Source organism: Chaetodon auriga, chromosome 4 (genome assembly GCF_051107435.1).
Source record: "Chaetodon auriga isolate fChaAug3 chromosome 4, fChaAug3.hap1, whole genome shotgun sequence".
NCBI lineage: Eukaryota > Metazoa > Chordata > Actinopteri > Chaetodontiformes > Chaetodontidae > Chaetodon > Chaetodon auriga.
Genome location: NC_135077.1, coordinates 11,526,182 through 11,550,417, shown reverse-complemented (window position 1 = coordinate 11,550,417; position 24,236 = coordinate 11,526,182). Strand labels below are relative to the sequence as shown.

Genomic DNA, 24,236 nt, shown 5'->3' with positions numbered 1-24,236 from the left:
ACACCTGGAGACAGCACTGTGCCCCCTCACACCCCCCTCCTCCAGACTGTCCATCACTGCCACCCAGGTGAGAAGGTAATTGGGGAGGTTCTGCCCAAGCAAGGCAGCACTTCTGAAAGCATCGCAATGGATGGTGCACGATCCATCCAGCTACCAGTGGTTTTCCCTGTACCTGTTCGACTTACACCACTGTATCCATGAACATTTTAAAAGCTTTTCTGGAAGCTGGTGCTGCAGGGCCTCAGAGCTCTGGTGATGAACTCCATGGGTTTGCTTTACACTTCTTTGACATCTCCTTCATTGTGGAATAGATGTGTGGAGATTTGACTGTAAGAAGGTGGTGCAGAGCTACATCATAGTACAAACATCTGCACAACAGTGCCAGTCAGATTTAATACCTTGTGATGTATTTCCAAAAGAACAATAAGTCAAAGAAATGTGTCACAATCTGATGCAATCCTTCATGTATCTGGGAGTATTTCCAGCCCAGTATCCCTGGGTATTGTATTCAAATAAGATGATTTAAGTCCTGCGCCAGTGTGGGAAGTACTATTCTTTTTAACTAGGTCAGGTTGTGGTGGTTGGATTTGTGTGTATTAATGGCATATCTGACTTTCATGCAGTTTGGACTCTGTCACAATGCAACAGTTAAAGTTCACCTTTATAAAAAATGATTTGCCATTTGCAGATATTGATGAAAGAGAGAATTTTTAAAAAGTGACATTGATGAAATAGCGAATATCAACCTTCTTTCTAGTGATATGGTTGATATATCAACATTGTACTTGATACGACTGTTCAACAAGAATCCCAGTGAACCCTGCCGTACCCTCAGCCGTTAATCACTACACTCACCAGCATCTGCTGTCACCTGCAAACCAGAGGTACTCTACTGTATGCACACAAAGATATGGATGCTGATTGTTTATTAAATAGTAAAATAATATTTCAATTTCATTCCCAGTGTGTGTTAATATGCTGAAATGGCGTCTCAGCTTGTTAGCTGTGTTGCACTTCCTCAATTCTCCTCTGTCGGAGTACTAACTACTCCATAAAAAAGGAATGGCTCGCTGTTATCAGACAGATGTTGATGGTACAAATATGTTGTTTGAATAAACTGTGAAACCTAGCAAGCTTGCTAGCATGCAGTTAGCTCACCATCACAGCTAACTGACTTTCAGGAAGTTTCATGGCTGAGATTACTTTTCTTCCATTTAATTAATTAAATGATATACTATCCTGGGAACAAAATGTCAAGGAGGAGTAAAGAGGACATTGCAGAGAAAAAAAGAAAGAAGCTTGGGGAACTGATTAGCACTAGCCCGTTCCCTTGTGGCAGGTGTGTTGGTGGTTAGCTTGCCAGCTTGTTCACAATCTAGGCCTGGAAGTAGTCTCTATGACACCGAGCTTCCAGGACAAGATTTCTGCAAAGGTGTGAGAATTTGCTGTGCTGCTCTGCCCGGGCCTGACGATATTTCTCAGCTGCGAGTGTGTGAGCCATGTGCCAGTGGGACCTTTTCATATCCTCTGAGAGATTGAGACATTGTGCCGGGGGAATGGTCGGATTATCGACCGTCTAGCAGGTTTGCATTTGTGCTTTAATCATTGGCTATACGGCCGAAAACCATTTACATCCTGCCAGTCTGGATTTTCAGATTGAAAACATAGAATGAGTCTGTGCAGAGGAGTCTGAATCTGGGCAGCCACACTGTAATGCCATGCACACTTGACCTCCTCAGACACATTCAAGGAGTCTAGCTGAAGGAAGCATGCAAAAAGAATTACTGGCACAAGGCCTTAAAATGAGCTGTGTGTGTGTGTGTGTGTGTGTGTGTGTGGGTGTGTGTGCTACCCAAACTTTTGCTGAGCATATCCCAGCAGATCATGAAATTTCTAACCTCTGTCCAGCCTTTGGCTTGCTTGAGAAAATTTGAATTAGAAACAGGTTTGACCCTATCTAAAAAGTTAAAAGAAAATCTAGATAAAGATGGCATCGCCTGAGATTTCATTTCATATCTCCAAAAAACTAACAGCAATGAATTTGCAGTACAAATGCGTCATGAGTACAGCAGAAATCATTCCTCTACTGCAAAATATTTATTTATGGGTCCTATATTATATGTTTTCCCATATCAGGGAATCAAAATAAAACGGAAAGTTTGTGCCTCTACTGCTTCTCATTTAGAGGTCAGGACAGTACAGCTGTCTCTCAAAAAATAATGTTTCTATCAGCTGATAACCTTTCAGGTCTGACAAACCTTGCTGAATAGGTTAAAAAAAAAAAAAAAAAAAAAAAACGACACTTCAGGTAAAAGATGATTCAACTCCACTTTCTCTGAATTAATTCTTGTGTTGCATTATAAAACAACTGCAGCCATAAAAGAGGTCCCGTTACAGCGCTGATGTCCATCTGTGCAGATGGCAGAGTCTCCAGTGTGCTCAGTGTCAGAAGGCATCTGACACCAGAGACTGAAAGCCAAAAACCATATTGTAACAGCTGGTTGTATGCTCTTCATCACCATTCTGCCTCGGGGACATTTAAGTCATTTTCCTTTCCGTCTATTTTTGTAGTTGGTCTGAGGGAGGTTTGTTTAACTAGATTAGAACTCTGTTTTAATCCTTTTAATACAGCACATCCCATGAAGACATCTCTCCAATCAAAGTACTAATATCCTACACTGCAGTTGCATTTCTGCCACCATCATTATTTCTTTTTAATTATTTTTTCTTAATTTTCAAAGAAAACAAGCTGTCAGCCATCATGTCGAGTTTTATTTTTATGGTACAAATGGCTACACACAAGGATTATTCTAGTTAGACAGTGTCACAGTCAGGAATTAATCCCTCCATTAACTGGACCGCATTACATTTCCTCTCCTGTGGCCCTGTTTCCAAAACACAGGGTACTTCCGCGATGCACGGATGCCTGATGCATGTTGTGTTTAATGGCCATTAACAGTACAATGTGGATACATCAAGAGCCTGATTCATTATCAGTGACTAAACTGCTGAATTATCTAAACTAGTGCCCCGTGAGCCCTTATCGGGACAATTATGGTTGTCGATGCTTTTGATTTGATTCACGAGAGATCAAGGTCGTGTTAAGCAATCAATTGATTTGCTCTCCCTGTTTTAATGGCAGGGTGTGTCGGAGATGCCTGTAGGGGCTTGATAGAGCCGCCTTTTAAAAGGAATGCATTGTGCTGTCTCTTAAAATGAACTAATTCACTGGAATCACTTGGCATGAAGGGAGGTTGCAGCCAGGGCTCTGTGGTTTCCCAAAGACCAGTCAAGCTAAATAAACTTCACATTTGTAGTGTCCACAGTGATTTTCCTGTGCCTTCAGAGAGCTTGAACTTTTACATTCAGAGTCCAGAGCATTCTGGGGTTTCTGCATTGCTGACTGGCGATGTTTCAGGCCTGTGTTGAGTCCCAGCTGTCTAACCGCTGTTCCACTTTCCCCATCCCTCCTTTTTTTCAACAACTCAGCGGGTTTATGGGAGATTGACAAGGACTTCAGTGGTACCTACTGGCTTATTTACCTCAACATGGAGTCAGCAGTTAACTTTGAGACCATGAGAAATAGATACAGCTTCAACTGTTCATTAGATGGATGGGAATCTAACAGACAAACAGTATGTTCAAGAAGTATAGTAATGCTAGGCATTAGCTAAATGCTAATGTCAATATGCAACATTTCAAACAATGAGAATTTTAACATGCTAAAGTTCAGCAGGTAAGGTTTAACATGTGCACCTTTTAGCTTTGTGTGATACCAGACAAATATCTGCTAGCTTTTATTAGATAGTTTTTAAAGGTCTATAGGAAATAGGCGCTATATGAAAAATCAGGGGATAACCAAATCTATTAGGATATATCATCTGGAAACCATGAATGTCTGAAGCAAACCTTGTCTCAATCCATTCAGTAGATTTTGAGATATTTCACTCAATCTGTGAAAACCTTAATCCTGCTGGTGGTTCTAGAAGAAAAGTCAGGAAATAACCAAAGCAAGTAGGATTCATCCTCTGGACACCACGAATGTCTGTTAAACATTTCATGGCAAAGCTTTTGATCATTTTTGAGATATTTCAGTCTGGATCAAAGTGGTAGACCAACAGACAGACCAATGCATGTAACTATCCCCATAGCCACACAGTTAGCATGTCTAAAAAGTTTCAGCATCAAAATGACCTGTGTTTTACGTTAAGTTTGGTAAGTGTGGTACTCTTTTTCAGTGGAGGACCTGAAAAAATACCACAACTATAGTGGTAACATTGCTGAACTAAGACCAATTATCTCAAATCCCAGTGAAGTAATGGGACTTGAACTGTGACCCTGAATCAATATAACTATTCTTGTAAGCTTTTAGGACTAATAGATTTATTTTCTCCTCTGGAGGTCTTGCATGGAAATCTCTTATGATCATGCCATATTCTTCAGATTAATAAAAGGTATCACGGCTGTAATACTCACACATTGCAATACTGTAGCTACTGCAGAGTGCTGAAGACATTAAGAAAGACACCCAAAACCTTGAAGGTCAAGTTGAAGGATTTATTAGAGAAGGGTGAATATAAAGGTACTGTATGCAGGGATTTCTATTCTCTGAGCAAACCACAACTAGTCAAACCTCTCTGTCTATGTTTATACGCTACACAACTTCCAATCAAGGTCATCATAGTTAGTGATGTAATCATTAAATAAATGGAATTTAAAAAGGCAATACAATAGACCATAAGTGTGCTTTGGAAAAAACACCATATGGATTATTATTATAATTATCAGGAACAAGGAAACTACTTAGGATGCCGACACTTCCAGGTATCTTAAACATAAGTTATTCCTAGAACTACAGGTTACATTCAAATTGATAAATTAAAAAAAAAATATAGCAAGAGGGAGCATATCAACATTGATATATTCCCTTTAGAATAACTCCTCTACTGAACCATTCAGGATTTCCATTCAGACAGTTTAAATGTGTATACAAGCAGGATATCAACTGCCACAGATTTTTAAAATGCCACTCTTCCTCTGATATGTTTCTCTCTCTCTTTTTTTTTTTTTTTTTAAACTCCCATATTTTCAAAAGTGTTTGTGTCACATTTTGGCTCTCACATATTAAGCTACAATAAGATTGATAAATAGTGTTGGGTGTGCGCTGGCTGCCTGTGAGCCACGAGGCCCACAGTGTTCACCGCAGTGTGGCAGTTTAATATGTACTGTAGTCCTCCTGAGGTGTCACCAAGCACACACAGGGCAAACAGAGGTGGGGTAACACAATGTAAAACGGGACTTTTTCTTCAACTTGTCACTGTCATGTTTTGTTGTTTTTCTTGGGTAAGCATGACTTTTTCTTCTTCTCTTTTTTTTTCTTAGAAGGAGTCCATGGCCTTGAATTCGCTGAGGGCCTGGACAGGGGAGATGTGTTTCTTCTGGGAGCCTCGTCGCACACGTGTCTGGCACTCCTCGGGCTTCTCCCTTTTTACCAGAGGCTTCTTCTCAGGGGCCTTCATGCGCCAAGACACCACGGGTGAGTTAACAGCCGCCGTTCCATACACCTTCTGGTACTTGGTGGAGGCTACGTATGATGCCTTTACAGTCAGCACCACTGCGTTCATTAGGTTCTTGGCTGCTTGGATCAGGGAGGTGGCACTGTCCAGCTACAAGAGGGCAAGGAGAGTCGGAGGAGAAAGAGAGAGAAACACTAAGAGTAAACTTAAAAAAGTCATATTAGCTACATACAGTACCAAGGAGGTCTGTGCAACAACAGGCAATTAAGCAGGGCGAACGCATGGCCCTCGCTATATGACATCTTATTTTAGCGGCTCTTAATTAGCAGAGGCAGGGGTCAGGTGTACCTCTGTCTCCGTCTGTTTTGTTTGGCTGACATTTAAGGGTCGGCGGCCAGTGGGCCTCCTCCTACCTCACACTGAGACAAGTCAACTGCTTAGATTTAATGAGTGTGGACTCCAGCTGGCCACCATGAAAAGGTTAAAATCTCAGCAGGGCTTGCATATATCTCATGTGAGCCAAATGATAATAGAGTCCTGAGAAACCACAATGAACTGTATCAACAGAAGATGCGAGGAAACCCAAAGCAAAGATGAAAGTCAAGTCCGAGTTTAATTACAGGAACAAATCATACAAAGGCAATTAAGGAGGAAGGTCTTTGCAGATCTAACAGTAGGAATGCACTGATTCTACCTTTTCTGTCCTGAGAGAAAATATGAATTCATCTCAGTGTTTTTTTTTTTTTGTCCATTTACAGTCTGTATACACTGTGTAGAAGTGATAAGAATCATTTGTCTGTGTCATTTAACATGAAGATATTACACATTATTTCTTAAATAGCACTGGATACACCAACATTCCTTTAGACAAATTTTGATTCTATTGTTTTGTTAAGATGAGAAAATTAGAATTACAATGTTACAATTTTACAGTGGAAGAGGCTGGAAGAGCCTCTCCTCCTGGAAGAGGGATCGCTCCTCTGTTGCTCTTTCTTTTCTTTGTTCTGCCTGTTTAAGAGTTTGTTTGGTGGAGGTTTTCCTTATCTGAAGGTCTCAGGACAGTTGGTATTTTATGCTGCTGTCTAAGGCAAATTTGTGATTTTGCACTGTATGTTTTCTAAAAATTGACTTGATATATCAAAAACAATAAAACAAACTACATAAAATACAGGCACACAAAAATGCACACCTGCATACAAACTGATCAATAAAGACAGCAAAAACTTCATTCCGTGAATGTCCATGTTAGAGAGCCATTCACAATTCACCAGACGGTAATGTTGATGACACAGAGGAACTTCTGAAAAAGTCCACTTTAAAAGAAAAACCATCTTACTCCTACAACTGAGTGCTGCTGGAAACCATGTATTGAATAACTTTCTCTTTGTCTGAAGCAGAGCGTGTATTAGCTTTGTGAGGAGGGAGCTGAAAGCCTTTCATATAATCAATGACTGGCTTTGCAGGTGGATTTGTTATATTTTACCAAAAGCACAAAAGAAGCATAAGGGAGAGCTGAGAGGAGAGTTACATTATTATCCTGGTCAAACTAATCAATATTTCTCATTAAGACTGAAAGCTCTGAAATGGAGACTATGCTGCAAATGTATTAGTTAAGTTAAAAGTTAAATGTCAAATGCAAGCAAAATGGGATAATTGACTGATTTTAGTTTGAGCAGTGATAATAGGGTTCATGAGGCATGAAATGTACAAATGGAAAAAAGTCTGCACTGCGTCTTTCTGGTATTATTAGATGGTAATCAGTCTGAAATAATTGCATCAGCCTTAATCGGCATGACCCTTCATCTGGTCTTCCAAGCATCATCCTGACCTTGAACTAAAAGCCTGGCCCACCCACAGCGCAGAGCACAAAAATTGTCTTAAATTGACCAAGTTTAGTGATTGGAGCCTAAAAGCTGATGTAGAGCATCAGTGATAGCGGGGCTGGCCCCGCACTGCTCTGTATGGATAGACTTACCCCAGACACGATGAGCTCTCCGCCCAGATTCTGGACCTCAGCTTTCACCTTGCTGCAAATGTTGAGCTGATGACAGTACAGGGCAATTCTCTGCAGGTAGGCCAGCAGATCCTGCTTGCACGCTGAATCAGGGCACTGAATAAAAAAGAGGGACAAGGACACACATTGTCAAAACATCTAAAAAAAAAAAAAAAAAAAGGACTTTCAAAGAGCAGGTGAAGGTGGCTTGAACCTCTTCTGATGCCTTGGCAGAAATTTGTATTTGGAAGTGTCTTCACTCAAGGCTACTGTGCAATAACTGCCACATTTATGCAATGTGGCAGGGGCAAGCCAAAGCGTATCCGCGTATCCTTTTCGGGGTTGCGGGGGGGCTGGAGCCTATCCCAGCCGTCAACGGGCGAGAGGCAGGGTACACCCTGAACCGTCGATTGCAGGGCAACATATAGAGACAGACAACCATTCACGCTCACACTCACACCTAAGGACAATTTTTAGAGTCACCAATTAACCTAATGAGCATGTTTCTGGTCTGTGGGAGGAACCCACGCATGCACGGGAAGAACATGCAAACTTCACACAGAAAGGCCCTGCCCAACCCGGGGATCGAACCGGCGACCTTCTTGCTGTGAGGCATGTGCACTACCTGCTGCTCCACCGTGCTGCCCCTCCAAAGAGTATTCAAATGGACTGTAATAGCGAAAATGTAGATCACCATTGGTTCAAATATATGAATTCAAAAGTCAGAATTCATAATCTATCACAGTTGGGATGAAAACAAACGTGCAGTCAATTTGTGCTGAGCCACACAATTTTAAAGATATCAACTCCTGTTGTTTAGGAGTTATCGGCCAAAACTAACGGAATCACTTCCTGTTTGCATGTCTTTGGTGACATTTTTGTCCATTTGAGCACTACGTCCAAACAGTTTGGATTTCACAATATTTGGTTAATCCAGGAGATCCGTGCTTTGTTTGAAGGTTAAAACTGGATCATCTGTGATGGACAAAGGGCCAATGGTGGATTAGCTGACCAAAATTAAAGCACTCGATTCGTCACTGAGCCAAAAAAAAAAGGTTCTCGTCCTTATTTTGGCCATCATGCTCAAAATATGAAGCTGCTTATTACAGAAGTGCTGGTTTTAAAAGGTGTATTTTGTTTCCTAAACAGGGTCGACATCTGAATTCTCCACCAACTGGACTGTTATAGGAATCATGGTGTCTGATGTTGAAGCAGTCTTAAGGCAGAAAACAGGAACAACAATCCGAACAAAAACAGCAGGGTTCCAGCATTTTGGCTCACTAATTACATTCCTTTGCACTGAGCCTGGAAGATGTTGCTCAACATTTTTGTTTTCAGTGGTGGCTTGTTGCAAGTTTGAGTTTCAAAGGCAAGTTGAGTTACACTGCAGGGTGTCAAACTGATTCATTTCACATAAAACAAGTTTGTCACAGCTTGTGGCCCAAGAAGAAAACAGATCAATCAACAGTGAATGGACATAACACTTTGAAACACATAAAGACTTGCTTCCACAGCAAGCTTTCTGTGTATCCCTCTTCTTCTTGTCTTCTCTCTCCGTTTTCTTTTTTCTTTTTTTAAAACCAGAACTTTTGACCTGGTCCTGCAGGACTTTGTGCTACTTCAAGAGTGAAGAAACCAATCATTCAGAGCAGGAAATGGACCAAAAGGAAATACGAGGACAGCCTCCTGAGGTCTCCTACTATTAGAAGACAGTATTCCCCTATTATTCCACCTGGAAGCCCTCCAGGTGTCAGCTATGGCCCACTAAGCTCCCGGTGGGTTAAGAACACTGCATCAGCTACTTAAACACTGTGAGCATCATTTTGTAGCAACAGCTTCCTTCTAGTCATTAATATTAAACGGTCCTAACTAGGACATTCAGCACCACTGTGTGGGGACATGCACAGCTAATTTCCTTGTCTTGTGGGCTCTGGTAGAGGGGGGGGGGGGGGTGGCTAGTTAAACATGGAGCTGTGATATGAATATACCCCCTCCAGGACATGCACCTTCCCAGGCTGCCCATCTTCCCCTCTCTCTGAGGAGACAAATAGTTTTGATTGGCCACAAGCGCCCCTCACTGATGATCAAAAACAGCAAGTAAAACACAGTCTTCGAAAATCAGATGATTTGTTTGGCTCTGTGAAATACAAATATAACTGGAAAGAGCAACTGAAGGTGTGATTTACATTTATGGCTATGGCCACTATCAGGGCAGGACTGTGAACAACACAGACCAAAGCTGCCACCAGCATTCAGCTCCTTCTCAGTGAGTGGCACTGAATGCAGACTGGGGTGGAGCTGCTAGCTCATAGAGCAGCCAGTGAGGCAGAGGGAAGCTTCTCCTTGGGCATTATCACTGCACCGCCAGTCCCGGCTAGCATCACTGCTAACTGCACAACACACTACTGGCGCGCATGCATGCACACACACACACACACACACGCACGCACGCACGCACGCACGCACGCACGCACGCACGCACGCACAAACGCTGCTGCCCCAGGCAACTTTGATGCAGACATGGCACGATTGCTCCCTATTGTACAGTTGACTAATAGCCCATTTCTTCCACAGATTCCCTGTTGATGTAAATAAAATGTATGGTCCATTACTTTGCCAGGCCCATTGAAACTTTCACTATCTCTGTCCATCACAGGGAAACACAGCATTTATTACAGAGCTGTGAGGAAACTGCGTGGCTCACTGCTCGACTTTCTGGAATATATTTTTGTTCAGTCCAGAGAGACAGGTGAGGAATCTCTTTTTATTTTGTTTTATTTTCACATAATTGGGCCCGAAATGAATGAAATGTACTCCCAATGGATAATTCAGAAAGATGATGTGAACTCTGATGCTGAAATGAGGGCAACACACTATCAGAGTGTGCCAGTCTGTCAAAACACAAGTCACACCTCTCACTGATGCAGCATTTATAAGCAGGCTGAGACTGACCTTTACTAAGTTATTCAGAGGGTAAAAAGTTGTCACTTCAGCCTGTTATTTTATTTTCAACTACACCTCCTTTGTTGGCTCTAGCGAACTATGGCACGTTTCCATATTATTCTTATTTCTGCTCAATTACATATCCAATAGTAGAGTCGGGAGGTGTTTGAGTGAGGGATGACATGAAGATGACAGATTCAAATGGAGCATGTTACACACAGTTACACAATATGCCTTCTAGCTGGCTGGACAACGGCAGTCCCTGTGATGCAAGCTGTCACCTGTCAGTTATTTCAAGAAAGCTGGTAATCTTTCTATTTGCTCATCCATCCTCTGGCTCTCCACCAAAGACTGAGCACTACTGTGTTGGGGTACATACTGAAATCACTTATTATATTTAAGTGACTACATAATGCGCGTGTTTTCCTTCCTGCTTTCATCTGGAATTTTGCACATGAAAAGTGACTTGGTGTTCCCATTCATGTAAAGCTTTTTTTTTTTTAATTAATTTACTGGAATCTGTAATCCTTCATATGAGCATTAAATTGAAAGCTGATAGCTGTCAGCGGTGTGAGAGTACGAAAAGTGGATTTTCTCTTCTTATGATGAATTTCTGAGGCATTACTGTAAAAAAAAAGGTCATAATACAGTCGGTGTCATGGTAAAGTGCTGCTGAGATGGCTTGTAATTGACAGGTTAGTGATTTTCACAGGTTATGGTCACAGCTGTGTGCAGTTTTTTCCTGTCTCATATTGATTTGTTTTAATCAAATTGTAGACATCTAGAAAAAAGAAAACAAAACACTGTCTTTTGTGAAACACTGGATGCTTTCACCTCCTGACGTGAGGCAAAGATACTGTGTGAGGTGAAAGAGACAAGTGCATGCTGGTGTTCTTGTAACAATGGGAAGTTGTGTTGTTTGGCCCACAGATTTGGCTGCTCACCAACATGGTCAACATTTGGAGCTGCAGCCGAAGCTGTGACACACAGCTCGCGGAGGCAATTAAGGTGGTTTTAAAGTATTTTAATTGCCCCGATTTGTGTCACATATAGACACCTTTTTTTGATTCAGTGTGACTTATCATTAACTCCAACGTTTGCTCTCCCTGATTTAGCGTCCAATAAATCCCCTTAGAAAGTAAAACAAGACGCTCCTTATAACTCCAGAACTTGTCTGAGAAGTTTTTTTTCAGTATGAAAGTACCCAAGTGGTAGCTGTCTGTACATCCCCTGGTACACTGCAAACAAGATGGGTTAATAGCTAATGTAGCTTAGTTTTTCATGCTGCCAATTTGCCAAAATCTGCACAAATATACTGAAGAATATGCATAGCAGCATTATGGGAACTGTAGTCCCAAAATTTAGAGCACGATGATCTAGCAAATAGAAGGAAAATAATACAAAAAAATCAGGACTTTTATCTGGTTATACTTCAATTGTTTTTGACAGTGCTGTGGCTGTGAGTGTCCCATCGACATGGGGATGGTGGCTGCTGAGCAGTTTTATGTATGAGAGGGGTCCCACAGTGTCACACTTTGAAAATCCTCGCTTGAATTTAACAGAAAGACTACATGGTCCCTTTCAGCATCCAGAAATACAATCATTTTTGCATCTAAAGGCATGAGGGGGTGAGACACAGACATATCATGAGCGAGGGAGAGAATCTTTAATTCCCCCTCAGAATAAACTCAAATATGTATTTTCGTCAAGTTACAATCAATGCTGTTTTGTCTAACTTGCTGGAAAGCTGACAATCTTGAGATTTTCACTCAGCATGCATTTCTGAAGATACTTGGTGCTGACTCCTCCCATTAAACTGGAGATTTTGTTTTTGCTGAGAAGTCTTTTAATTACACATCAGTCACAGTTGGTTTCACTGCTGTCAGTAGAGGCAACAGGAGCTTTGCTCTTGTTGTTCTGCACTCAATGTGACAGAGACTTCCACTGTGACAACTGAAGTGAAACCTGGAAATCTGAATACTCACCCTCAAACTTGCATTTGTTTGGCAGCATTTCTAAACAATAATGTGACACTTTTAAGTTATTTAAGTGCTTTAACACTACCGAATGCTCAAACTGAAAGTTCTTATGATGGCATTGGAAAAGAGAAGTATTTCTTGAAAGCCTTCAAAGTAAGGACAAGCAAATGAATCATCAGGAAAGGCCACAGGTAAAGGATAAGGCTGGTGATTCTCCAAATTCTTTTTACTGTCAAAACAAACACCAACAATGAATTGTTCCTACTAACAAGTACTGTCTGTGCAGCCACAGCTTGATACAGCTCATTCCACCAAAGACTCCCATTTTTGTCCAAAAAACTACTACAAAGACATCAGTGAGCCACACAATAGCTCCTTCATCGCAATGTGCTTTGCCACTGTAGTTTAATTCGAGTCTGTGGTGGAAATTCTTGTGAGCTGAAGGAAGGAGTTCACCAAGTATTTATTGCATTCTTGATGCATCAAGGAGAAGTTGATGAGCAATACAATGTCCACAAGTGAACCAAAGTAGTGCCCCACCAAATCCTGAAGATGTCCTTTCTAATGGGGCGTATTAATACTCCCAATGTCACATGTGTCTCCCTTCTACTCCTTGAATTATTCCCTATTTCTGGATATTCTATACCTATCTTCTACATTTGTGGCACTCTGTTGGATAGTATAGGAAACTAAACACAAACCTTGAATGGTCCTCTCTGTGTGTGTACAGTTTATCAATAAGACCTTGGTTACCATGGAGACAAGGAGAGACTTCCTGTCTGCTATCTGCTAGAATGATCCCCAAATATTGTTAATGTGTGACTGTCTGAGGTCTCTGTGTTGTCCAACCTTGAGACCTTTGGGCTGCTTAGAGTACAGAAGGCATGACAGAAATTTCCCTCGTCAGAGTGCAACACAGAGACAGCGAAATGCAGTTTAGCATCTAACCAGAAGTGCAAATAGTCATAATATACAAAAAAAAATATATAAATACATGTAAGTAGTGCAAGTGGCATGAAGTATAAACAGTATAAACAGTATGAGGTAGGTGCAGGCAGTGCAAGTGATTTCTATTAAACCATAAAAACGTGCAAAACATGTATTAATCTGTCTTTAAAAATAGCCTCCACGATCTGCACTATTTACTCCTGTTTGAGGAACTTTATACAGCAATACTCACCCTAAAATAACTACCAGTGCACTGACATCAACATGGGCCACCAACACAGGTAAAGTTGGAGCCAGATGATGCTGCAGTATTACTCAGCATTCTGTCCTAAGCACAGATACTGACAGATACTGTTACATGCTGGTGCTGTTACTAACACTCATCAGTCAATGTTTGTCTCAGAATAGGTGCCCCTAATGTCAAACAGGTGCCATCCACTATTTAGGCTGTATCTGTAGGAGGCATACTTAAAGAATAAAGCAGAGTAGGGAAAATGGAGTGGGAGAAATAGAGTAGAAAAAAGGGAACGCTGGAATGAAATGGGCTGAGGTGCCTCGAGGGGTTTTTCTACGTAAAGTGCTGTGCTTAAATGACTATGAAAGAGCTCGCCGTCCTCCCACCCTTCAACGCAGAATTGACTTCTGCTTCACATGTTCATCAATAGGGCTGATGTGCAGTCATGGCGACAAGGTTTGCTACTTAAGAGACCTGCCTGGAAGCGGTGGAGCTGCCTTTATTGTTCCTGTCAAACCACAGTGCTTTTGACGGGCACAGGTTAGCTGCCCTAATGTGTGAATGCAAAATACTTGTCCTCTTCCTCCATAATCAAGTCAAATAATCAAAGTTATATCATTTGTTGTGTAATTCCATTAAGATGCTTGATAAAAAGAAAACTTTTGCTGTTTTAACTTTTAAAAATCCATTCCATCTCCTGCATGGTACGACAAACAGATGCCTGAAGCGCTTCATGTGAAAACACTTAGAACAAATACATGTTGCAAATGAAAAGGTCCTCAAGCCCCTTTTTTATTTCCTGACACAGCTCTGATGTCTCTGGAAGTGTAACAGAAGGCTTTGAATATTCAGTAAACACTGGTCTAGGAACCATTTAAGTGAGAATTAAAAATGGCAAGCCACCTGCTCTTTTCATTACAGCAACTGTTGATTCAGACACAGGCTCTGCCAGTGATTTGCCATGTGACAGATTCACTCCCACCTAAACCCTGCTAAACACTGATCGTCACTCGGCAGCCTACAAGCTGAGAAATTAATACATAAGCACACGAGTTCATGCTTACTTTGTCCTTTGGGTCCCAGATTCTGCTCTGAAAAGCACACACAAGCCGTGACACAGACTGAGACCTGCTTCCTGGAACAAATGCTCTGTCACATGGAAACATGCAAAGATCCTCATGCAGACTGAAAGCCTTCCCTTTCAGCCCTCTGTTTGGGGTAATTACTGTATAACAGACAGAGTTGTGCATTCATGGCCTGAAACATTGTTTTGTAGTGCAATATGCTCTGGAGAGCAGGGCAGTGTGACATGAGGAGAACAGAGCCAGCTTTGACTAAAGATGCCTTCTGGTCAGTTGAAAGCTTAGCATACTTTACGGCCACTCAAACTGACAGCCTTTCTGCGCTCTGCTAACAGCACTAGGCTTGCCGATATATTGTTGTGAAGTCACATATTGTCACAAGGAGGTAGGGGATAAAAAGGATATACAGTCGGAGGTGAAAATCATCTCTTTGTAGTGGAATACTGCACCCTGAGCAAGGTTTTTTTTGTGTGGACTTTAATCAAACTTCTGCATGTTCCTTTGATTATGAACATAAAGCGCCCTGGATAGGATCAAGCCTCCTGGATGAATGTGAAATGACTTTAATGAGTAAAAAAATGCCTTCACAGGAAATATTGATGACGGTTTGGAGCATTTTTTCCACACTAGGTTAAGAGTAATTCTAACTGCAAAGCAGGTTATTTTCAGTTCTTCTTCTGTTTTAATTAGCAGGACCTTGTCAACATATTTTAATCTACATTTTTAGAACATCGGGTCATGAGCACATGCTTATTCTTTGTAATAAAACCTCAATGACACAAAATTTTAACAATTTATAACGAATGATAATGACAGACTTTCTGTCCCATCTTTCCCAATATTTCTCTGTGTTTGAAGGATTTCGATCTAAAGCTTCTGTAGTCAATATTTCTACATTAACAATAGATCAAATGACTATGTGTAAAGTGAAAAGTGTCACTTGTGGTGACGGACCCACATAAAATTGTCACCCGATTGAGTTCCTTTCAGCTCTGTAGAGCATTTCAGCGTCTTTTATTAATCCTTTTGCTTTTACAGCCCACAACTTGTCTCTTTCGATTCAGTCTCACTGCTCTCATCAGCGTCATTCCCTGATACAACAGGCAGCTATTTTCAGTAACAAAGCTCAGATAAACCAACTGTACATTACCTTCCCAGCACCAAATGGCAGACACACAAAGGCAGTGACTAGCTGGTGAACGTAATGGTGCATTTTGCAGCTAAAGAGCGTTTTTTCTCAGAAATTAATCGCCAAATGGAGCATAAAGAGAGCAAATGATAGCCTTCTATAGGTCACTTTCACATCTGCTGGACGTGTAAATAATTCACTGTTTGCTATATCCGCTTCATAAGGTGACAAGGTGTTAAACGTCATTGCTGAGTTAACAGCTTGAAGCATGCCCCCACCCAAAAAGAAAAAAAAAAACTATTAATGCAGGTTTAAAATAACAACATTTTGAGGATTTTGCAGCCTTTATAGAGGCGTGATTCATTTCTAGTTATCAATATTGCATGGGTACCCACGCTCATTTACACAAAAGCTGTTTCCTCTACATCTTAAACCACAAAGTAACTTTAAGTATGACTTGTTTGAAATTTGTTGTGTGATGCTAAAGGTAAAGCAGCTTTGCTGGTGGTCATGTGAGCAAGGCCTCATGCCAGCTGCAAGACTTCAGAAATTGATCGTTGTGATTGTATATTTTGACGTGAGCTCCAACATTTCTTCAGCTAAGCAGCCCTGGAACGAGGCCCAGTGTGTGATACTGAAACCAACAATAATTATTCCAAGGGTTTGCAAGCTAACAGCAGTTGCAATTACAATGACAACAGGCTGCCTTAATAAATCAGTGAGTCCTGTGCCTAAGTGTATTCTCACTGCTTATTAGAGACAGATGAAATGAAGAACATTATGCATTACCTGGAGTGCTGCATTTTGAAATACCTCCCAATTCATTTGCTGTATGCACACATACGCAGCATACACACCTATTTCTTTTCATTCCCATCCTCCCTCGGCACAGCGGCGATTGATTAGATATTGAAAATGGTCTGTCAGCGTGTTTTGGAGAGGTACTCATCTGATAATGAATGCAACACCTCGTTTGGGAACTAATTATATTAGAGACACAACTTGGTTCTGCTGTCTTGCTCTCGCAGTGTTGGCCCCATTGGGAGACAAAGTCATGTGGCAACACAGCTCACCGCTCCAGCTGCGCTCGTCAATGCCCACATTTAAGATTTCCAATGGCCATGCCCACTTACTCTGACTCAAAATGAGCTCCGCCCCCAGCTACGAAGGTGCAGTCAGAGACAGTTACAGAGTGATCGAAAGTGTAACAATAGGAAAAGACACAGTTGCTAAGCTACCTGATCTGCAACAGCACGGGCCAATTTGTCCATCCTGGAACCAGCCTCTGCGATCTTCTTAGCTGCATTGATCACATCTGAGGAGTTCTTCAAGGGGCCTTTGCCTCTGATTAAATTCAAGGAGGGAGAAAGAAGGAGAAAAGCGAATGTGAGAGGAGTTGCAGAGAACATGCAGAGCTTCCCTTTAAAAACTGAGCTCACCCCTGTGTCACACACACTCGGACAGCAGCTAATTTGCTGGCAGGAGTAACATTACAGAAATATTACAATCAGCCAACAATACAGAATTTCCCATACAATGGATGTAACAAATAAAGTATGCCTTTGTCAGTTCAAGAAGGAAATCAAATAAGGGAAGGGAATGATGGCAAACAACTGAGCCTGTGATCTGTGTTGTGTTTTCTTGATTTGTCAGCATAGGAGAAGTTAATGTGGCTGAGATAAGTGTGTTTGCCTGCATGTGATGTCTTGTTTTTAGTCAGTGCTAAGCTGAAGTTTCCACTCAGTTTGTTCAAGCCAGTCTGAGTAAATGGGGCCAATGCCAAGTAACAATGGTGCAGTCACAGCACCACAGCCGTAATCACTCATGACTAATCACTCATGGCTCTCTTTTTTTATTCATTTTCTTTATTTTTGGTTCGTTCCGAGCCATGCAATTATGGAGTGGATCACAAGCCCATACATGAGACAGACTGCCATCAGTTAGGCATTGCCCAGATATGTTGAGCCCAGTTTGGGAGATTGTGATGAAAGCTGGTGGCTTTTAATAAACATAAGCAGCAAGACTCTTAATGCAAACAGATGATCTATTACAGTATATCTTAGAATCACAGCATCGCTACGCAGTGTGATCAAAGCAAAGGTTGTCTGGATCACTTTGCTGACAGTTTGCAGCTCCGGGGCATTTCAAAGACAAGACTGTCGCTTTATTTTGTTGCTGCTGCAATATTTTTAGATAAACAATGGATGAAAGAATACCTGTATGTCAAAAGGACTGCTGATGAACTCACAGAGAAATATCACCTGACTCTCGCCCTCAGCTACACAGAACTCTTCAGCTTTTTTTAGCTTATTGTTTGGTTTTAGAGTTCAGTGTATCTGTTTTGATTCAGTCTTACGCTCTCGTCAACCTCTCTGCAGGTGCAACAGGCACGTTTTTACGATGAAAAAACACTGATACTTACTCTATGCTACGTAACCAGCATCAAATGGCAGAAAGACACAGTGAGTGATGACCTGGAGGACGTGGTGGTGCAGTTATTTCCCTCTGGGGTTTGTGCATTTGCTAAATGTGTAAATAAGCTGTTTGCTGACAAATTAGTCACATAAACTTAAAATGTGATAATACATCAGTGTTTTGTTTACAGTTTCTTCTGCCTTCAAGTGGCCCAAAAAATCAGTCATTTCAATTTTGCTGCTGTGTGTATGGAGTCATTTTTACCTGGTGAAGTCCGTCATCTCCATCATGATCATACACATCTGCTTGGCCAGCACAATGATGTCATTGCCGTTGTCGTCCCACTTGGCCACTTCTGCATCTAGCTTGCACTTCTCCTGTCTGAAACTCTCCACCTGCTCAGCAATCTTGGCCTTTTCCTCCTGAGGAAGCTGTGCCATGATAGCCTGCAGGCAACAGGGGGAGTACAGAAGAAACAAAAGCATTAGAGGAGGAAAAGGTTGCTAGGGAGTAAATTTGCAGCAGAATAAATTGGGAAGATGGCTCCGAATGAGGGAAATGCCAGAAGAGAAGAATTTAGGTAAAGGAAGGAGATAAGGTTGGGGAATTGAGAACGATAGGGAAATGAGGAAAGGGGCGAATAAGAACAGGGATTAGTTTTGGAGGAAGAGAATAAAGGAAAGAATATAAAGGGGAGAGCTGTAGCACCATTTGTTCTATTTTTTCCTGTCCAGTCTACTTTTTAATCCGCCCTACAAAACTTGAACATTAAGTTTGGAGTCTGACTATCCCTGCCCTTCCGAAATGCTTCAAAATAAAGTTCTAAACTTTACATTTAATGACTGGACCTTTTCAAACCCCTTGACATCTTATATCCATAAAGAGCAAATCCATTTTTGCTTTCATTTTTTTTCCTTGGCGGCCATTGGGGGCAGGTCCAAAATGGCATAAATCTTGTGGCAAGGTCACAGGCGCAGTAAGTACCCGGTATTATTTGGGAGATAAATGTATAATTACCTCGCTTCTTAGACCAGAGAATGAATAATGCATTTGTTCAACATTATGTCAGGGAGGTGAGATGGAAGGAAGAGTAACCTGGTTTCCATTAGGGTCGATTCTATTGACTCGAGAGGCAGAGAGTGAAAATGAGTACAGTGAAAAAGAAAAGTCACCATTGTTTTTTAACCTCATCTATTATTTACTGTCCCTCAAGAATTGGTATTCTCTTAATGAAATAATCGTCCTTGTCCTCCGTTTCCCTCTTCCTTATTCCCTCTCTCGCACCAAAGCTGGTGTGTGGGGTGAGCTCAGTCACATGACTTGTCCTCCTGAAATTCTTCGAAAGAAAATAAGCAGGAATGGAGGCACAACTTTCTCATCAGAGGCCAACAGATGTGTCCATGAGCTTTGGCCTACTGATCACTGTGTGAGAAGAGCTTTGATGGCGGTTTGCTTGAAAAAAATAAAAAAATAAAAAACCCCTGAACGGCACAAACAAACAAGCAAAACCAGCCCCCTCAAGCCCAGTGTAGATTTCCTCTGCTGCCGGTGCCAAGAAACTCAAACAACAGCACGGCAGCAAATCCCATTAAACAGCGTGTGGGGTGAAAACACTGCTCACATTTAAAACAAATACCAAGTTAATATTTATTTAGGCTGCACAATGAGGAATAAACAATCTAAAACAGAGCGGCTGATTTCAGCAGGGCAAACTTGTGTTCATTTTAGAGGTACGCTTGCACGTGTCGCTATGAATTATGGGTTGAACAAAGCAGGCAGTGGCTCCGGGGGCCTGTGTACCACCATTTATTTAATCTATGAGAAAACTACTGATTGTCTGCCCATCCACAAGTCAAATATACCTCCATAGTTTCATTTACTAATCAGACAGATCCCTGAAACACTAACCAATACTCAAAAATCTCAAACATATGACGCTTGCAGTCAACCCAGATCTGCTCACACGGCATGCTCCTCTCACTGCATCATGTATCCAGTGCGCTCTTTTGATTATGTCGATATGTTTAAGCTGTCAGAGCTCTGCTCACTCTTTTGCCTGCTGCCACATCGCTCACCCGAAAGCTTTGCTGCTACCGCTGCTGTTCACACAGCATTTCAAAAGGCCCAACTCCACCCCAGCATCAACCTGAAGGCTGTGAGTCTCAGGGGAAAGGCAGCATTGTCACTCCCCACTCCCTTCCATGCTGTGTTTCTTTGTGGGGAATGACAAGGTCAGAGCCTACATGCCAAATGTTAACACTATACATATTCCACATTCACATAATAATCTTTTCCACCCCACTGGCTGACTCAACTTTCATTCCCCCTTGTTTGAGTTTATCTTACAGAGCTGTATCTTATTTCTAAGAAAGTTTTATTTATGCTGTTGATTTAAATTATGGCCTGTTTTTGGATTCAATTCAGTTTGAATGAAAATGCAAATATTTAAAAATATGGACAACAAAAGCTCAGACACTTGAAGGGTTCTTGTGCTCTCAGCTTGGGGTTCTGGGTAGTCGGTGGCTCCCTGGTTTACTGATTACATGTTCATGTTTGATGCGGTCCAAAATATAATGGAGGCAAGGCTACACTGTAATTGCTGCGTAATCAACAGGGACACAGGTACACGGTACACCGTGCCGCTGGGCAGATCTCTCTGACCTCAGGACTTGAGGGCGGTTGTTAGCATGTCTTTGCTGCTCATATAATTCCTGCACCCAACTGTTGAGGCATCAATTATTCACTTATTTCTATAATTACACTGAACAGTATGCCACTGGTGTCAAAATGAGGAGTGCGCCATTGAGAAGAAGCGCAGTTATGGTTTTGCTAAATGTCATCAGAACGAGTCAGATAGAGGCTGGAAATTGAGAATCAGAGTAGTGCTAGGTAAGGATATTTCTGTAAGTACGATCAAAATGTTTTACCCCCGTCTTCTGCACATAAGAGCTGCACTAAATCAAGACGAACTGTTCTCCCAAACAGCTAAAGGGAGCAAAAAGTCTCTTGAAACTCAACAATTTGGATTGAAAATTCCTTTTTCTAAAATTAGGGATCAAGGGAGGTTGGGGAGAGACAGTGAGGGATTTGGTTCGCATTCAAATTCACTCTGAAAATGGTGTGACAAAAGAGAGCGAGCGTCGGGGAGGAAGAGAGAGCGAGAGAGGGGTTCGGAGCACAAAAGAAAGCTGCAGCACAAGGGTAAACACATGAGCCAATTGGGACGTCAGGGGAGCAGGAAGGCACTTGGTGAAGACCCCCTCTCCCCCTCCCCTGCTCTCTAGAATTCACTTATCCCCAAATCCCTTCCCATACTTTACTGATAACAACAAGGAGCGGGCCTTGGGAGCTTAACATAGTGGCAAATCCGGCCGAGGGAGTGCTGTGCCAATACACTCTGCGACTCGGCTACGTCTGCAGGGATTAGAGCGCTTTCCGGGTTTCTTCACTGAGCGCGGCTTCTTGAAATGACTTTAATTTGTTTCATTTGAAATAAACTGCCCAGACACTCAGAGTTCAATTTTATGGATGACCTATCAACAGTGTTATCCTATCACTGTGTTAAGAAATGTTGGGTGTGTTCGAGTTTGTGTGTGCTTGTCCGCGCGTGCGTGTGTGTGTGTGTGTGTGGTGGGTGTGTCTATAACACACCATTATCCTGGTGTGTTATAGAAGGAGAGTTTGTGTTTGCATGTTGTAATAGAAACAGACACTTTGTACAGGCCTCCTTCCCCTGTGTGTTTTTCTGCCCTCTCATTATGCATGTTTGCTCTAATAACTTTGCTTAATGCACAAGTATAATAGAAGTGACAAGTGGAGCACCACACAAGACAAAGCACTGAGAACAAAGGCCCCTGGGACAGCCCTGGACTTGATTTTATTTCTTTCTATACTAAGCGAGCGAGAGACAGTGAGATGGAGAAAGTGAGAGGGAGATATTACGTCTTTGTCATGTGTGTGATACCAGCACACTGAAGGGGCTTGGAGGGATCACGACTGTAAACCTCAGTGCGCTCATGTCAGCTCCTATGGTGAAAATGGATTACGCTTCCTCTTGTCTGTCTGAATTGAAACACAGAGCACCAGTGTGCACTTGGCATGACCGTGAGAGGACGTCAAGCTTTATCCTGACACGGCAGGGTGAGGCTGACTGGGCAGATCACCAGTGGATCACGGCAAACACATCTTTTATGGATGTGCTTGCCTTCTGCGTGTGTAAATGTTTAGTCTCTGAGGGCATAACAGCGTCTATGAGTGGAAAAACAGGCAATATCAATTAAGTGTGTGAGAAACTGTGTCAGTATGCTAGATATATGTTGTACACGATAATGTGCGAAGGAGTAATCACATTTGATAACGTTCTGTGATACATTGTTGTGCATTTACTTGATGCAAACTCAAGTGCATAGTTTGCTCATTAAGGATGCCTGAACGATCATTACATTCAGCCGCATCACCCTTTAATGCACCTTAAATCACTGTCTTACAGTAACAAGATATGACAAAGGGACATGCTGCTACTTCGAACTGTTCCCAAGAAGAGCTGCCCACTCAAAGCACAGCTCAGCGCCAGGAAAACTAGTGAACAGTTTGGTGCTGTGAAGCTCCTTTGTGTGGCAGCGCTGGCGCGTTTAAGCTCAGATGGCCCTACAATGTTACACAGCGGGAGCCTCGGTGGGAGTATACATATGACAAACTTGAAGCACTTCACACCCAGGACCCCCACAGTCATCCTGGAGCAGCTACTGCACACCCGAAGCCCGGGTCTGTTCTTTTCGTTCATGGTTGGAGTTCAGATTTGACAATGTTTAACTTTTCAGTTTTTCTCTTAATTCATCGTGTTGTCGACGGCTTAAGATTAATGCATTAAAGTCAAATTAGATCTAAATGGCACTTCATCAATTGGGATTTTCTTGACTGTTAAGCATGGATGCTGAATTTTGATCATATTTTTCAACCAAAAACACAAGCAGTCATGTGCTTTACCCTGAAAAATCTTAACCATTCAGGTTTGGAAGGAAGGCAATGAAAAGCTCACAAAAAAATGCTCATTTGTGTTGTTTTGGTGGAGAATGCCAAACAACACACTTTGTCATTTAGTTTCATGGCCATGCTGGCTGCACTCATGGTCCATGATATTCAACTGATGCAACATTTGAAAAGAGATCGGGCATTTCACTGAAAACTTCCATCTGTTCGCCAGTTTTTAAAATGCTGCAAGATGATAAGTAATGGCACGGAAAACACAAAGCACAGATATAAAGCAAGACTCTAGAACTTCTATAAAAAGAAATACGATTCAATTCCATACAGTCACAGGGTTTGCAGCTACAGTTGGTTAGTATTGACCAGTAAATTATGGTGGCTAATGTTAGCTCATGTTGGCTGGATATTACTTTGTAACTGACATAACTGAGTCACTTAGCTGACTTTGTAACTTTATGCTATGATTTAGCTTTAATGATTATTCTCTTATGACTATTTGTGGCCACGGTGGCTACTGTTCAGCAGCAGTTACTTGGTGTTTTGAGCTCACGTAAAGGATGAAGGGTGCAGTGGTGTGTCCAGACTTTCTGTCTGGTGTGGCCCAAGCGGAGCATTGACTTATGCAGAGTGGCATGAAATACATGAGTGCACACACAAACACATTGGAATAACATTAATTTCCCATTTCTCCTATTTAATCTCTAACATTAAAATATCTGATATATTCTTGTGTTTCAAGTTTCAATTTAAAGGTGGGGTGAGTCATTCTGGAGAAAAATTGTTCATACTACCATCTCCTCTTCTTCAATTACATGTCAACAGATTTATTGTCCCTCCTACTCCCCCCTTCCCCCACCTCTTGCCCCTCGTCCTTTGTATGAACATGAACACCACCTGTTCGTCTGAGCCACTTTGTTTGTTTCCCATTTCCAGAGCCGGGGCTGCGAGGACTGCCAGGGGATATCCGCCCAAATTCAAATTTGAAAACACAAAAGAATGGCAGCATACAA

The 24,236-nt window shown here is 41.8% G+C and overlaps 1 protein-coding gene across 2 annotated transcripts in view; it reads right to left on the bottom strand.

Annotated features, from left to right (window-relative positions):
• Positions 1-4,543: 4,543 nt before the first annotated feature.
• Positions 4,544-24,236, bottom strand: part of ctnna2 (catenin (cadherin-associated protein), alpha 2) — a 320,502-nt gene continuing 300,809 nt past the window's right edge. For both annotated transcript variants that reach the window (XM_076727976.1, XM_076727977.1), the window contains 4 exons: positions 18,505-18,686; positions 17,064-17,169; positions 7,492-7,626; positions 4,544-5,666 (listed from right to left, as the gene is read on the bottom strand). In XM_076727976.1, the coding sequence (XP_076584091.1) occupies positions 5,379-5,666; positions 7,492-7,626; positions 17,064-17,169; positions 18,505-18,686 (711 nt within the window). In that variant the 3' untranslated portion in view covers positions 4,544-5,378. The remainder of the gene's footprint in view (positions 5,667-7,491; positions 7,627-17,063; positions 17,170-18,504; positions 18,687-24,236) is intronic.